The sequence below is a fragment of the Sipha flava genome, unplaced genomic scaffold (assembly GCF_003268045.1).
Source record: "Sipha flava isolate LNK unplaced genomic scaffold, YSA_version1 89_pilon_pilon, whole genome shotgun sequence".
NCBI classification, from domain to species: Eukaryota; Metazoa; Arthropoda; class Insecta; order Hemiptera; family Aphididae; genus Sipha; species Sipha flava.
Window position 1 is genome coordinate 684558 of NW_020273631.1, and position 17833 is coordinate 702390.

The window sequence follows — 17833 nt, forward strand, 5'->3', positions numbered from 1 at the left end:
ATTCTCTTCGGGTATTGTCCTCATCAAATAACTTGTAACTGCAACGCGACCGATAAGTGATTCAACTTGCACGAAACTTATTTGAAACTTGTTGAAGCAACTCGATATGTACTGTCAAGTTAGGTTACCTTAACCTAACCTAGATATTGCGAACGCATGGTTGAAGGTCTGACGCATTGCAGTGGTAACGGTACCGGTGGCGATAATATGGACCAGTTGTACAGTTTTGTTATTAAACATCGATTAGCTAATCGATGATCAAATATTAACTCTTGATTAAATTATGATTAAATTTTGGGTGTTATACAGTTGGTGATTTGATCATGATTAGTTAATCAACAATCAAGACATAATATGATTCTTTTTATACAATATTTTCATTATTTTTTATTAAGTTGGTATTATTATAGGATAATTATTTTATCATCATTATTATCAGTATTCAGTTATTCAAATTTTTAATTCAAATATTTAATTTTGTTTTCTTGATACTTGATATTGTTTTTACTTGTAAAATGATTATTATTTTGTTTTTACTACACATAATTAATTTTACTCGGTAATTATTATAAGCTAAGAAATATTTTAACACAATATGCAATTAAATCCAAATGTAAATTAACACTCATCAATAAATAATGATGGACTGTAAATTGCAAAAATCAAAAATTGAAATCAAGATCGAACAAAGCAATATACCGTCGTCCGATGGAATAAATCTCCTATATGAAAAAACGTTACTTTTCAGAAAAGACAAAAAAGTTATTTATCTATCTATCCCCACATAACACTAACCTAATGGTTCTCAACCTTTTTTTGTTCACGGCACATCATTATACATAAAAAGTTTTCGCGGCACACTCATGCACTTGACAACAACAAATACTTTGGCTATACGCTAAGATATCCAGTTGGGTTAGAACCGTACAGTTTACCTATATATGTATCGTCTTATCTGCACAAATTATTGACATTTAGCTGTCATAGTTTCATCAATTGGTATTTTCAAATATCAGACATTTTTCACGGCACACCTAGTTGATCTCACGGCACAGTAGCGTGCCACGGCACACCGGTTGAGAACCACTGCACTAACCTACACACAAACGACAATACCCCCAATGTGATCGCCAATCATATTTTAATTCACATAGGAGGTATTTGTACATTTTTCTAAAAAAAGGTCATACACGTAGGAGCTTAAGCATTGGCGCAACTAGGTCTAAATTATTGGAGGGGGGGCTGAAGCCCTGCAAATAAATTTAGTTAATGTGAGCCATGGGGAGCTTCGCCGCCCATACCCCCTTGCCACAGCCACAGAACAATAATTAATAATTGAAATAAAAACAATCATAAAATATTATTACCATACTATATTATTAAAAATCATGTACCTACTTTCCATGTACAGTAGAACCCCTCTAATCCACCCTCGGTTGGTCCGCCACTCCGGTTAATCCGACCATAGTACTATTGATATTAATACTTTAAAAATACATTTGGATTTTCCAATTTATAGTTGATTTATAAAATTAATTGCCAGTTTAATATTTCCCTTATCGCATATCCACTTTAGTAGTTTAGTACTCCTTTTGTTACGACTGTGTTCTGTGTTTATAACGTGTATTATATTTTATTATATTATTAAATTACGTACGTGTACAATATACATACATATTTGTTTTGCATTGTGTACAGTTGTGTGTATTTTCAACATGTCAGGTATGAAACGTAAACACGTTACTCTTTCACTAAATGAAAAATTAGCAGTGCTACAAAGACTGGACAAAGGGGAATCACTTCAAAAAAATTGCCAAAGAACTCAATGTAGGCGTTCCGACGATAAAAGATTGGAGAAAAAATCGGAAAGACATTGAATCATATACAGTGACTATAGATGGTGAAAACGCTCTTAAAAAACGCAAAACATTGAAAAAACCTAAACTTGAACTGCTTGACAATGCATTGTGGATGTGGTTTTGCCAACAAAGAAGAAAAGGAACTCCAATATCTGGGCCCATAATAAAAGAAAAGGCAATAGCTTTGCACAAAAAACTAGAAGCCGAAAGTGAGTTCGCCGCTAGTGAAGGCTGGATTGATCGCTGGAAAACCTGTCATGGCGTCCGGTTTGTTTCAATTTCTGGTGAAAAACTATCCGCTGATGCTGAGGCAGCCAAGAATTTTTCTGTGAAATTTCAAGAAATTGTCGAAGAATATGAACTGTTACCTTGCCAAGTCTTTAATATAGATGAGACAGGCCTAAACTATAAAATGCTGCCAAACAAAACGCTCGCTTCATCAAATGATACCGTTGCAGGAACGAAACTTATAAAAGATAGGCTAACCATTGCTCCTTGCAGCAACGCTGACGGTACACACAAGCTTCCTTTGTTCGTTATTGGTAAATCTAAGAAGCCAAGGGCATTCAAAAACATAAATTTATCTTCCTTGCCGGTTTATTATCGCAGTCAAAAATCTGCTTGGATGGATTCCAATCTTTTCAAATCTTGGTTAATCGATGAGTTCATTCCATCTGTTGAAAAATACTTGAAACAAAAAAATCTCCCTGTTCGTGCTCTATTGCTATTGGATAATGCACCATCACATCCATCTGAGGAGGAATTAGGGAAAGAGGACATAAAAGCTATCTTCCTTCCTCCAAATGTCACATCACTTATCCAACCAATGGATCAGCGAGTTATAAAATGGTTAAAGAGGCGGTATCGCAGAAAGTACATCAGTTCAATTTTAGAAAAGTCCGAAGAAGGTTTTAACATATTTGAATAAATGAAATCCCTTAATATCAAAGATGCTATCTATGCTATTGCTGATTCGTGGGAGGAACTAAAACCTGACACTTTGCAAAAATCTTGGCGTAAGCTTTGGCCGGAAGTTATGACTGAAAGTGACCAGATCGAAGATGAACAAAACAACGACACGCAAGAAATAATAAAAGATCTACAAAGTGTACAACCGAATTTCCCTGCCAGTGAAGTTGAGGAATGGATTGTCCAATGTGACAAAAACTGTGAAACAAGTGAAAATCTTAATGACGATCAGATTATTACCGCCGTTTTGGAAAATAACGGTGAAGAAACTGTGAACGAGGACTCGGACGGTGATGCTGATGAACCCCCTACCCAGATTTCACACACCGATGCCAAGAATGCTTTTGATATTGCCCTTCGGTACATAGAGCAGAGCTTAACCTCAACACCTATGGACATTTTGTGGATCAAGAAATGGAGAAATATTGCAGCTAAGTCTAGAATTATATTCTCTAAACAAAAATCTATAACTGACTTTTTTTCTAAGTAATTTATATTAAAATAATACATTTATACAATAGTACATTTATATGTGTAATTATTTCTGAATACAAATAAATTTAATATTCAATTCTAAATAAAAATTGTCTGTATATTCTGATAATCCGACCTTTTTCGCGTTCCGACCATATCTCCAGTCCCAAAGGTGACGGATTAGAGGGGTTCTACTGTAGTATGTTTTACATAAAATATGACAACACCACCACAATATTCCACTGTCGTCCGTCACATTTATTAGGTAACAATATTATTATTAATTATGTAGGATTGTAGGAATTACAAAATAAACTATAATTATAATATTTAATATTTATACAATTTACTTTTGAATAATTCTCTGCAGCATATACTCATATTATTTAGTATGTATTTCACTATCTCATGCTTAAATTATCATTAAATTTTAAATAATCAAAAAACTTTAGGGGGCTATAATACTGTGGGATTTAAGTAATAAAAATCACTCACAATTTAATTTAATTAAAATAGACACTATATTATATAAATATGTATGTACAAATATCGATACGCGTTACAATTGCGGAGGAATTGCCGAATACATCGCGGAATGTAATTCACGGTGTGTCGCGGATGGTACTCACGGACTGATTGAATGAGCGTCTGATCAGCCGATATATATATATCAGCGTCGATTGTCTAGAACATTCTCGAAATTACCTTTACGATTATTACCTTAAGATAATCATCGCATATTCTAGAACATGGGATTTCCCCTTATCCACTGACAATATTGTAAACAACTTGGACGATTCGCGGTGCGTTGTTTACGTCACCACAATACATTTTGGGGGGCTAAGTCTTCCCTAATTGCGCCAATAAGCTTAAATATTCACATTGGATGTATTCCAGAAACGTTTATGATAATTCCTACACAAGGGAAATTATTTAATTCATATTTCATTAAACATGGAAGAAAGATAGCACATAGGAATTTTATTCATATTAAAGATAATTTTTTACTGAATTTAATGATACCAAAACCTCAATTTGATAATTTTTTTTTTTATTTAATAAAAATATGTAATAATTTTATTTTTAATTCACATAAGAGATTTATTCCCGCGGATGATGATATCAGATATCAGAAGTCTGAACCACAGAATATATGAAACCAGATCAATTTTTTTAAATTTATTATTTAAAAATTATAAATATTATAAATATGAATATAAATTAAATTATTTAAAATAAAAAAATCCACCATGTCCTTTAGGTATGATTTATTCTGTGTAAATTTTATTTTTATTTTTTTTCTACACTTTCGCATAACCTATGCTCTATGAAAAAATTAAAAATTAAAAAAAGTGGGTTTACAAAATAAGTGAATATTAATAAAATAAAAATTTCTAATGAGCTACTTACATTCATAATTATTCCACTTCTAAAAAATTAAATTAAAAACAAAACATTATTCACTCTTGTTGGTAATAATCTCGTTCGTTGTTAAGATATTAATTGTCCTGCTTGACTGAATAGCCGTTCACTTGGAACACTTATAGAAACAACATATAAATATTTTTTAGCTAAAATTGCTACAGCTGAAAATTTGTTTTTATTTTCTTTCCACCATATAAGTGGATCTTGATATTTTTTTAAATCATTGTGGCTCTCCTTGTAAACTAATTGTTGAATGTTTGAGTTTTGTGATAATAGTCCTGTTGTATAAACGTCATCTTCATCATCACTATCGTCTAACAATGATTTTTTTCGTTGGCGGTTCAGCTTCATTCTTAGTATCCGATATTGTTGTTTCTTGATTTGTATTGTTCATACTTGCTTGAATTCCTATTTCCTGCTCCAATTCTTTCCATACATTATCTTTTTCTTCTGTAGTTAAAAATTTCAACGCCCGATATCTTGGATATAATGCTGCTGCTTTAAATACTGTACTTCCCATTTGTTCTTTCCTTTTTTTTTTAATCGTCATGAATTGTTGTTTTTAAATTTTTCATTATTAGACTATCGTTATCTTCAATTTTCAGTAAAGTTAATAGATTTTTGAATACCCGTACTTTTATTGATGACGTTACATATTTGTTTCCTCCAAGAATTTCAGTAGTTGATTTAAAGAGCTCTAAACATTAATTAAATCTTCTATTTTTTTAGCTTCATTTGAAGTTATACGCCAACTATCTGTCTAAGAATTCAAAATCAATGCATTATTTATTGGATTTAAATTTTTTAACACACTAGACATCATTTCTAGGGTTGAGTTCCATCTAGTGATACAATTTCTAATCAGATTATTTTTAGATAATTGATACTTTACTTGTTCATTTTCTAAATTTGACTGCGAAACCGCACTCCTATGAAAATGTCTAACTACCATAGCTTACTTATTAAATCTTTAATTGTACTGTTCTCAAGTCCTACATTAATAGAAAGCTGTATACTGTGTGCAGCACATCTCACTAAATGTCCTTGTTTTATATTCTGAGTTGGTTCATTCAACCATATTAGGCGCATTGTCACACACAATGGCACATGTTTTATTTTCAATGCTCTATGTTCTGTAAACTGTTGATATAAGTTCCATAATAATTTCTTGATATGTGTGATTTAGAAATTTTTAAAGTTTCTACGATTCTTGTCGACGATAACAATACGAATACGATAAGACCGATAAAATCTTGTAAATCATTATAAAAATAGAATTCGGAAACCTTACCCGGCAACTCCGTATTAATTCTTATCAAAAAGTGGGGGAACTCTATTACTTGTTCATTGGGCCATCGGGGCACAACGAATTTTTGCTCGTCGCCTAATGATCGAATAATATAGTATCAGTATGTATGTATTCATAAACAAGTATTGTACGTAGGAGCATCCGTATTTGATACAATTTTTTTTTTCTCGATAATATTTTCAAATAATATACCAATAACCAACTATATTATGATGGTTAGAAGAAATACCAATAGCTATTAAATTTTAAATTCTTCTTCTTTCTTTCAATTTTATAGGTGGAGCACATGCCCATGTGCCCCATAACACGATCCGCTACTGCTTGTTATATCTATGACTAGTGATATTTTATTTAAAGTCGCACCTCCACCACCAGCACCCACGAGCCACCACTGTCTTTTATTGTCTGTAGAAAGTTTTGATTTTGAAGATGTATAATATGAAGCTATTGACGCAGATGGTGGTTTAGATTTATTTTTTCTGCACATATGTAAATGTAAATTAAGGTTGGTAGTATTACCATTAAACTTGATTGCATTGGAACAATTGCGACAAAATGCTTATTTTTTATTTAAAATAACTCCATTTAAATCAACTTTGAATCCGAAATACTTCCATACTTCACTCCTTGCACCAGGAAGAGGTACCAATTTCATCACGTTAACCATAATAATATTTGATATTTAAATTTTAATATAATACTAAGTTTTAAGAATCACGAATAAAACGAACAAACTCGAATAAAATAGTAAAAATACAACGATCGCGAAGAAATGGAAATAAATAAACGAACGCGAAGAAAATAACAAAAAAACAACGATCGCTAATAAATCAAATTAATTAACTAAGTCGAACGAACCCAAACATGACGAGAATTGTACAATACTGGACGGGACACACTACAACAGTGCATTTTTTAACTAGTTAACTAGGCGACACAAATGTCGCCCAGTGATTATACTCTTTCGACAATATTTTGAAAGATTGGGCGAAATAATGCGAAACAAACGTGAAATACTATAATCGTACTATGGTATTACATTAACTATTTTGAGAAAAAACATTTTTTGTCGCCCAGTGAAAATTCCTTATAAAATGCACTGCACTATAATATGACTTATAAAGTATAATAAATTAATAAATATTGGCGAATGGTAAAAATAGTATTTTACTATTTTATATCTATCATTTAATTCTATATAATATTAATGGACATTGCCGCTGATTTGACATTATAGAAGTCCATACATTTCACTTTTACTCTTCGCCTCTATCCTTGTCCTGAAGTTTTTCTTAGCAACATTCCAATCCAATCAACCCAATCAGTTAAGTACTTAGGCATAATTGTGTATCGCCGTCTCACCTGGGCACCCCATATCAAATCAAAAAAACGCCCTAAATTAACGTCTCCGCTCGCTTAAGACATTAATATCTAATATACACACTAAATTAAACACCAAACTACTCATATACAAATCTTTAATCCAGCCGATGTGAACTTATGGCCTCCAACTCTAGGGCAATGCAAAAAAGTTTAATATAAACAAAATATAAACCTTTCAAAATAAAATCGTACGCACAATCACTAATGCCCCACCATATGTGTCCAAGTCTACTTTACACACAGATTTAAAAATAAAAACTGTTCAACGCTGAAGCAGTTATATTCTATAAACGTTTTCATAACAGACTTTCCTCCCATCCCAATCCCTCATTTCAAATCTAGCCACTCGTACAATTCCTGGTAATCCCTCACGAAGACTTAAAAGAAACTGGTGCAGAGACTTACTTAATGAATAATATATAAAAAAAAAAAAAAAATTAAAAATAAAAACAAATTCAAAAAAGGTAGTGTTATCACTGGATGGCTTCTTCCCTCGCGTATTTCATGTTAAAAAAAAAAAAACAATTATCACATATTCTTATTGTGCCTACGGACACAGATTGTATATTTCTAGTTAAAAATAAAAAAAAAAGTTACCTAAAAGATTGATTTAAATGACTTGAAATACAAAGCAATATATATCATCAATTTTTTTTTGTTTTTGATAAAATATTTAAAATTTTAATTGGTATAATAGTAAAAAAAAAAAAACCACATTTTTTGAAGTGTAATATACCTAAGGCATATAGTTGCATATTTAGCCGTTTTTTCTTTGCATATTTGCATCATATTTGACACTTTTTAAATGGATATAAATCCGGGCTCTAGTAATAACTAATAAGTAATAAAATGATATTTGAAATACTGGCATTGAATTTATTGACGACGAATTTCAAGTGAAATATCGAAATACCGCTGGGCAGTAGCGGTAAAATTTGAGTATGTAGCGGTATCTGTAAAAACAGCGTCGCGATATTTTACCGCACCCGATTTATTGCTGCTGTGTGTATTCTTTAATTACAATACATGAGATACAATTTTACCGCTACCGCTGCAGTGTGTGCGGACCATGATTTGAAAGTGCGATTCCTTAGGACGCGTCTGTAGACGCGCGACTGACGCGGCGCGATTTGAATTTTTGCGACGCTACTGAGTAGGTATCATGTACAACTACAAAACGTAGTCGCAAGAGACGCGCGACAGGTATATAATCTACATTGTTATTGTAAGATATTTTAAAATTATATAGATAAATCAAATAAACGGTAAATAAACGGTATCAAATTAACAAGTCGACGATAATCGGTCGCGCGTCTAGTGCGTTTTGACCGCCTACCAAGCGGTCGTCAGTCACGCGATTAGAGACGCAATAGTCACGCGGCGGTGTTGGGAATAGGTTTAATTTAAAAATAGAAAAAGCAGTTAAAATTAGAGTCGCGCTGCGTCAGCCGCATCGGTCGCGCGTCTATAGACGAATTCGCGCTCTAAGGAATCGCACCTTAAGATAATTAGCTATCTTAAATCATGGTGCGGACCTTAATTCTTCGACCAGACCATACACGCACATACAGGTTTGTCGACATGTCGGTGGTTGTCGTGTTGATGCTCCGCGAGCGTCGACCAACCGGAACATATATGTATCAACCGTCTGTTTGACCGTGTTTGACGACAAATCGTTCCGTGTATGAGCCCCTTTAGTCTCCAGTTTTATACAAATTACCACCGTTACACCATATAACCATATCATATTAATTGTATAATATTAAATAATATTTTAATTATGGCTAATGAGCAAGAACGAAATGTTTTGTTTGTTCAACAAGTCGAAAAACATATCCGTCTTTATGACATAACGTCTCCAAGTTATACCAGAACGGATAAAAAAGAAAGAGTTGGGATGTGCTAAGGTATAGTTAAACAAACTTACGACTGTGATTAGTATGTTTTTAGTTTATTATACAGTTTAAATAATGAAATACATTTTAATATACTAATTTTTTATGGAAATGGATAAGTTATCTATCTTTCTATCTTCTATATGTATAAAAATGAATCCCTATTTCTCTTGGTCACGCCATCATTCGTGAACGGTTGGACCGATTTCGCCAATTCTTTTTTTGTTGTGTTTGTTATTGTCAAGAGTAGGTTCTTGTAAAAAAAAAAAATTAAGAAAATTGCGCGGAAAATTAGAAAATTTTAAATTACCGACCTATCCATAGGAAACAACTATTGAGATGGACTGAACGAGACTGAACATTATTAAAAACAATTGCTTCAATGAGAATACTGACTGCAACGCAGTTTAAATTCGATTGTAACCCAACAAGTTACACGATCTAGTTGCAGTTGCAGTTGCAAGTTGCTTTGGTGAGAACAATGCTTTAAGGGCTCTGTTTGTTTGCAGTTGATATCATGGTTATATATTGTATAATTTTTATTAAACATTTCAAATTTTTAATAAAGTTATTAAGTTGATTTTATTTTTTAATGCAATCATATGCCTGAAAATATTTACATAAATGACAGGACCTGATTTGATTATTTTCCTGATATAATACATAAAAAACAGTTTTGAATAAAATAGAAAAATTGGAACTACAATTAAATTATTCACTTTAATTATCTAGCAGGATGGCTTATAAACTTAATATAATTTTTATATTAATTAAATTTACTTTAATTATTGGTTTTACCAGATCAAAATACTTTCAACGTAATTTTGATACCATTTTGATACCTGTAGTATAAGTAAAATAGTTTAATATACATGATAATTTTAATGAGAACTATATTACTTATTATATCAGGTATATATTATAATGTTTTATGTAAAACGCATTATTTAACGAGACATTTTTAAATTAATAATCTATTAAGATGCAGGAATAATAAAAAAAATGTTTATCTTTAGATCAAATAAATTTGGATAACAATTCACATTTTTAGTTAAATAATTTTATGCATTAAAATACGAGTTTAATAATCATAACATAAGATAACATGTTTTAAGTATACATCACAAAAAAATCAAGTAACTCTACAAGAAATTCATTTAACAATTTAATAAAATTAAAATGTATTATTTTAGATGGCATCAGTAAAATATGATTACTTTTGTGTTTTAGAATTTCTTGCGAGACTTTATAAACGTAAATATAAATGATAATAAAACAAAATAAAAAATATATATTTATATATAATTATGTGTTGGGATATTTGATAGATAAACAGTCAAGAAAAAATATGTAGTTTAATTTAACAAAGAATAATACACATTTAAAAGGGTAAAATATGATTACACTATGGAATAAATATCTTGTTTAATGTTCCATAACTCTAAACACCAATTCCAAAATTACCGACGACTGTTGTGCTTTAATTGCTATTGCATTCACTACTGGAACAAGATGTTCATCCAAACTTTGCATATATATTGGAGGAAGTTTACTTTCTCCGCTTCCAGCTTCATATCCAACCTATAATATTTAACTGTTAAAACCAAATTAAAATTAAAAATAAAAAATAAATTACCGAATCTGGATTAATAATAATACGTAAAGCAAGTGGAGTCAATGAAGCTGCAGATAATAAATCTAAAAGTGGTACTAAAGCAGTACATGTTGCCTTGGATATAGATTCAGCAGTTCTACTAGTATCCAGAGGTTCATCAACGCGATCTGATGTTTCTTCACACTAAATTAATAAAAATTAAATAAATTAATAGTAATTATTATTGGTTCAAGAGCTTAAAAATAAATGATCCATTTTTTACAAAATTAGTTAACTATGAAATCAAATTCTAAAATATAGGAGATTCATAAAATCTTAAAATACATTTATGTAAAATTACAAATATATCAACTCTATCTGATAGTTACATCATATTATGTAATAATGATATTTGTACTATATGTATTATATAATGTTACATACAAATTTTTCCATTAATAAGACTGAAATCACAAAATAATGGTTGGCTGAATAATACCAGTATATATCATACCATTGAGAAGCAACGGAAAAAATAATGCAATACAAAAAGATCTTATAACTACGAACTTATCGAATAACCATATCTTGAGCTTACAGAATTTAACCTTCCAAGGAGAGAGTGGTTAAGACTCAATTGCTTTTTTTGTTGGTAGGAAGGTCCAATAATTACCTAATGAAAAAATAGAACCTGATAGATATATAATTATTTTGAGTCTGATAAAATAATCGAAATAATCTAGAGAATGAAACATTTCGGTAATGAATGTTCACACACTATTTACCAGGAGGTATATAAAGTCTACAAGCAAGGGGACGCTACCCGATGGCTGACCGAATTAGAAAAAGAAGTGTGATCCTTATTCTTATTAAATTTACAATATTTATCTATTTATTATTAGTTAAAATAAAAATATTTTTATCGCCTAAATTTCTAGTTTATGTTTATGTTTATGTTTATTAAATGTATTGTTACTACTTGGATAAAACCATATGAATAAATAAAAAAAAATTGGTAATGATGAAATTATCATTTTGTAAAGATATTGCCATTTAACTTAAAAACAATTTAGTTAAATTTAAAAGTAAGAAAATAGAAAATAGACTCAGTGGCGAAACTTCAATATAATTGGAGAAATTTTTTTTGGTAAAAAACTTTGAATATATATCGAATAACTAAAGTTAATAAATGAAAATCCGTTTAAAAGAAACAATTTATTTGGTTATTTTCAAAACTTACATATTATATATTATTATATATTATATTATATATTATATATTATATTATATATCTTACATATTTTGATAAACATACTTGTATAACAAAAACTTCTGTCCATCTAATAAAACGTCTTTTCCCTGAATAGTCGATTCCGTTATGCACTCTAATAGAGTATACACCATCTAATGGCTTGCCATCAATACAACTTTTAACTCTTAAAAATAAAAATAAAATTTAACAACTTGGTAAAAAAAAGAAAATTGTATTTTATTCTTACCCAATGTTAAAATTAACATCATCTTCTGTCCAATGGAATATTACTGTTTGCTCATCATTAGTTCCACATAATAATTCAAAATCTTTCATTGTACGAAGAGCATCACGCAATAATACCATTTTTTGTGATGACATTTCAACCATAACTCCGTCTTCTACTATACGCCATCTTGTACCAGCCTCATCTTCAACATCTCCATTAAGGGCAATAAAACTTGCACCCGTAACTAATACATACATTTGTCAATATAATATATTAAATAAAAAATGAAAAATAACTTACTTTGCCTCGGTTTATTGTGTATATTAATGGCTTGGGTGTTGTAATTTCCATCATCTTTGGTTGACTGAACACATACTAAATGTGAATCAGCAATTGCACTGAAATTAGCACCAAATGCTAAGAGACCTCGGTTTGATGCCAGTACTAATCTTGAAACCTAAAAAATTTACATATTTAAATAGTTATACAACAATAATATGGAATCATTTTTTAAACTTTTACTTGATCATATCTGTTTCGAGGTAATAGCACCATGATTTGTTTTTCATCCATATGTATATAGCAGCCTTTAACAGTTGGTAGGCCATATGAATACTGTCTAAAATCCTTTTAAAAATAAATTTAAATAATTTTACCACTAATCTTATCAATTGTTATAATTTATCTGAATTTATAAAAATTATTAAAAACTAATGAGAGAAAAATTTATAAATAACATACTACTAAAAGTTTAATGACAGTCTGACCAATTTCTGTGTATAAAGATGATCGATTTCTAATGGACACTAACATACAAGGATAATATCGATATTCTGCTCCTAGTCGTAACATCAAACGAATAGGGAACATTTTGGCCCAAGGTGTTTCATATCTGAAAAAAATTATAAATGGTTAAAAGACTTCATAATTTCTGAAATTGATTTGAACTAATATCTAATACAAAACTTAAAATAACTTACTGATGAACAAGTAAAGCAAACAAATATGGGGGTGATGGTAAACGTAATTTTTGCATACACTGATATGTTTGTCTTACAAATAAAAATCCTCCATGATTGTTGGAATCCAATAAAGTAGAATTAACTGGCGCCGTGAATGACATGTCACTTACAGTTACGCCTAAATGAATATGAATATTTCTTACTGAATAATAAATTTGTTGTAATAATCCTATATAAATTTAATACAAACCTATTGAAGCATTTTTATATAGATTATTTATGAATAAAAATATATCACGGGGTGGATGTTTTTCATTTGGAAGCGTTTCCAATAATATTACTACTTCATCTTGACCAACACATGCAAGGCCTTCAGTACTCATACACCAAGTTTCTCGTTTAACACAACAATCCACTGATGGAAGTACAATATTATATTATAAATTCAACCAAAAACAAATGTAAAAGAAAATATACTTACAATAAACTTTCTTAACATAAAGAAATAAATTTGGGTTGATAGCAAACATAGTTTCAGCATCATTTAAGGCTATTGGGCGTTCAGTATCATCAAATATCAATTCACCTTGATCTTTCTTAGCTGCAGGCGGTAAACCAATATTAGGTATGTAACTTTGTGTTTGAGAATTTAGTGGCCTCCTATTAGCAGAAATAACATCTGAAAAATTAACTTTTTGATTATTATAATTACATAATAAGTAAATATTTTAATATTAATATATCATTATATTACTTATAAATCAGAATGAAATATTAGTAATATAAATTCACATATTATATTATCCAGCAGAGTTTATATTCCACTAGATTGACAGTTATAGTACAGATTAACTTTGTACAAAAATAGTGATCAGATAAGGGATAAAATAAAAAGTAATCAAAAGCTAATCAATCTAGATAGTCTTTAATAAAATTGAATTATTTTCAGTAATAGCCAATGGTCATTATTAAAAAAAAAAGAAAAAATTAAAAATATTTTTTACAAAATTATATAATTAAAAATAAAAAGTTAGTTTATATATTAAATTAATTTATTTTTTTTTTTTTTTTTTTTGTCAAAGTTATCTGTTCAATATGATTTAGTTAGACTTACTGTTAACAGTAGGACTGAGCTTCTTTAAAGATCGAGATTGTCGTCGTATTGGTAAAATCCTTTCAGATGATCCATCTAGTTCAGTTAAATCTCCACCAGGTCGAATACCATCACTAAACATTACTTGTTTAGGGATATCTGATTTCACACGTCCTAAAATCAGTATTTAAGTTACTAAAATAAACTGAAAAATATATAAATATATATTACTAAAATTAACTATATTTTAAATAATGTGATGATATGAGTATTTCTGTTCACAAAAAATATAGTAAAATAAGGCAATTAGAAATTAAATAGATTACATTTATAATATATTTATATTTATAACATCTAAGTTAAGGCCATAATAATAATGCCATATTGCATTTTTAATGAATAAAATCCTTCAACTGTAAATGAATGTTTAAATGAAAACAAAATGTACACTTAGAAAGTTAGTTATTACGCGTATAATATATTATATTATGGAGTAATGGAGTAAATAGCAATGTGGAAAAAATTTGTATAAATAGTATACAGTAGAAAGTATAAGCAGGGTTGGGATTTTTTTTTAATTTCTCCATTCACATTTCTGTTCTATACAGCTTAATTTAAGAAAATTGAATAATTTTAGAAATATTTAATACTTCAGGTTCAAGTTAAAAAAAATATAACTAATGTAGGCAGGGTATTTGACTCTCATATTGCTCCGTGTAAGCCACTGATTAAATTTAATTGATTATCAATAAATCTAACCATATTACATTTATTGAATGTATACAAAAATAAATTTGAATTAAGAGTGCATTGAAATATACCTTCTCTTTTGAGTACGCTTACAGGAACTAAAACGGATGGCACAGGTTGATTTTTTGAATCAACTACTTGTTGTAATGGTGGAACTGTTGAACAATACTCCATAGGGTTATTTGGATTTGGATGTTTAATTGTGGCCACTTTTTGTTCAACTTGAGATGCTAGAAAAAAAGTATGTTTCAGATACATTTTTCCAAAATGTATTTAATAAAAAATACCTTACCCCTAGCAAGTGTATTAAAACATTGCTGGCATACTCGTCCCTCATTATTGTTCATATATGACAGACGAGCTCGTAAATTACAACACTTTGAACATAAAACCTAAAATAATAGTTGATTAAATCATATTCTGAATATTTAAATTGTTATGAAAAATACTTCTCCACAAGCTCTACAATGATGTCTGCGTTTAACAACAGTAAACTTTAATTGACATCGCATACAGCTTTTTGCTGCTTCATCTGGTACCCAATACGGTTGTAACTTGCCAAGTCGACGTTCAATCAGTGATAATACACAATCTGAGTCTAATATTTAAAGAGTTATATAGTTAAATAAAATATAACATTATACATGTTTATTATACCTGTACTTAAAGTAGATGTTAATTCAGTTTCACAATTTGTTGTTCCATTTAAATCAAGTGTACTAGGTCGTTGTATGCGACTTTCCTCTACATTTTCTACAGTACTATTAATCACTTCAGATGGCAAGGAACAAGTACTTTGGGAATCTAATGAATCACTTACTGTATTATTACTCAATTGATTATCATCTTTTAATAATATAGTTTCAGTTGATTCAATACTGCATAATGAGTCTGTTGGATCTTTTTCTGGAGGAAATATAGTTTCAATTAGTGGTTCTGACAAATTTTCATTATTTTCTATTATAACTTCATTATTAGAGTTTGTTTCTAGCAATTCTTCTGTTAAATGGTTATCAGTTTGAATGGGTTCATCACATTGAGATTCTAATTCTAAAGTTGAATTAGGAACAATGGGTAAATCTGGAATGTCACTGTACTCATGTAAATTATTTTGAGATTTTTTTATTGTAATTTCACACTCATCAACAATATCTACATTTTTTTCTTTCATTTCATTTTCTAATTGTTCATACATTTTATTTTCCTCAAAACTAACATTTAAATTTGATGAGTCCTCAAGTATTTCTTCAAGTATTGCTTTTTCTTCATCAGTCAATGGTAATTGTTCATTTATGTTTTCTTGAGGTTCATCATGATTATTAATTGATAGCAAATCGTTGGAAGTTTCAGATGATAATGTATCTTTTGTTTCTGACAAGCTATCATCACATATTAATGGTTTTTCAGCAATTAGTTCATCAGAAAATTCAGAGTGAGGTGTCATAACATCAGCTGAACTACTATCATTATAATTCACTGACAATAAGTCTTCTGGTTCTTCATATTCTCTAAGACATTTATAAAGTTCAACATCTGAACAGTCAGCATTTGTGCTATCTATATCATAAATTTCTGATGTATTTAATGACTGTAATTCACTAGATATAGTACAGTCATCTTTTGATGAATCAGGTGAGGTAATCAATACAGGACAAGATGCAACATCTGGTAACCTTTGGACATTATCAATTGAATGGTTTTTGTCACTTTCTTTAGCTGAATCATATGATTCTAATAAATCTGGTCTTAAGTCTTTTAAAATGTCTTCATCATCATAAGGGTCTGGTGGTACATTTGAATTAAATGGTTTGTATTGGTATTCATCAATTATGTCTAAAATATTATTGACTGTATTTTCATTTGAAGTAAAATCAATATCCAAGAGTGGTGCAACTTCTTCTGGTTCGATAGATTTAATAAACCCATTTTGTAAAAAATCAGAATTAGCCGACGAGGTAGTTGGCTCTACACCAAAATCAGCATCAGCTAAATTGATGGGTTCAAATGCAGGGCGACGATAACTAGCAGCTGGTAACATTTTTCCAGAAATGGGGACTTGTGCCTAAAATATAAAATTATAAATCAATGTTTGAAATTATTAAATTAGTTAAGTACATACTTGTGCTTCCAATACAATATTAGATTGCCCATTTGAAATAGATGCTTGGAGTTGTTCCCTTTCTACATAAAAATAAACATTAAATTGTTTAGGAAAGATCAAAAGAATAAAGAAAATGCATAACGTAAATAGGAAATTACCTTCATTAAACTCAAACTCATCGAGTACTTTATCCAAATCAACAGCAAACTTTTCCATTTTATAGATAATTGTTCGTGATGAACGAATTAAAATTTCACATTAAAATGTTTATCCCATCATTTATTTTAATCTACACAATGAATAAAAAATTTAAAAAAAAAAACAAAAAAATTAAAAATGTAGGCAAGTATAGAAATATTACTTACTGAATAACAACACTTAACTACAAAATTAACATAAAAACCGAGATAATACTAGGAATATCTTTAAAATCTTACAGGCATAATTATGTTAAATCTACGTAGTTAAGAGCACAAACTACTGCACCAATAAACAATAACAGCAATAATAAAATTTTTTTATTCATACAATTCTTAAC

The 17833-nt window shown here is 29.7% G+C and overlaps 2 protein-coding genes across 2 annotated transcripts; one reads left to right on the plus strand and one right to left on the minus strand.

Moving 5' to 3' along the window:
- Positions 1 to 1715: 1715 nt before the first annotated feature.
- Positions 1716 to 2787, plus strand: LOC112693705 (jerky protein homolog-like). The gene is made up of 2 exons (XM_025568895.1): positions 1716 to 1722; positions 1781 to 2787. The coding sequence occupies exons 1-2, from the start codon at positions 1716 to 1718 to the stop codon at positions 2785 to 2787; spliced, it is 1014 nt and encodes a 337-aa protein (XP_025424680.1).
- Positions 2788 to 10579: 7792 nt separating this feature from the next.
- LOC112693656 (zinc finger FYVE domain-containing protein 9) lies at positions 10580 to 17833 on the minus strand. The gene is made up of 18 exons (XM_025568833.1): positions 17661 to 17833; positions 17454 to 17584; positions 17314 to 17375; positions 15852 to 17256; positions 15644 to 15792; positions 15487 to 15586; positions 15266 to 15424; positions 14466 to 14618; positions 13833 to 14030; positions 13602 to 13766; positions 13370 to 13529; positions 13131 to 13281; positions 12912 to 13016; positions 12690 to 12846; positions 12408 to 12633; positions 12224 to 12344; positions 10951 to 11112; positions 10580 to 10895 (listed from the first exon to the last, which is right to left on the minus strand). Exons 2-18 carry the CDS (start codon positions 17509 to 17511, stop codon positions 10740 to 10742), a joined length of 3687 nt encoding a protein of 1228 aa, XP_025424618.1. The 5' UTR covers positions 17512 to 17584; positions 17661 to 17833; the 3' UTR covers positions 10580 to 10739.

Excerpts from the sequence above, each read along its gene's own strand:
- LOC112693656 (XM_025568833.1), bottom strand. The coding sequence starts at position 17,511 with ATGGAAAAGTTTGCTGTTGATTTGGATAAAGTACTCGATGAGTTTGAG. Across the intron at positions 15,793-15,851 it reads AACATCTACTTTAAGTACAG|ACTCAGATTGTGTATTATCA; the intron begins GTATAATAAACA and ends TTTAAATATTAG. Across the intron at positions 12,345-12,407 it reads GATGTTAATTTTAACATTGG|AGTTAAAAGTTGTATTGATG; the intron begins GTAAGAATAAAA and ends TTTATTTTTAAG.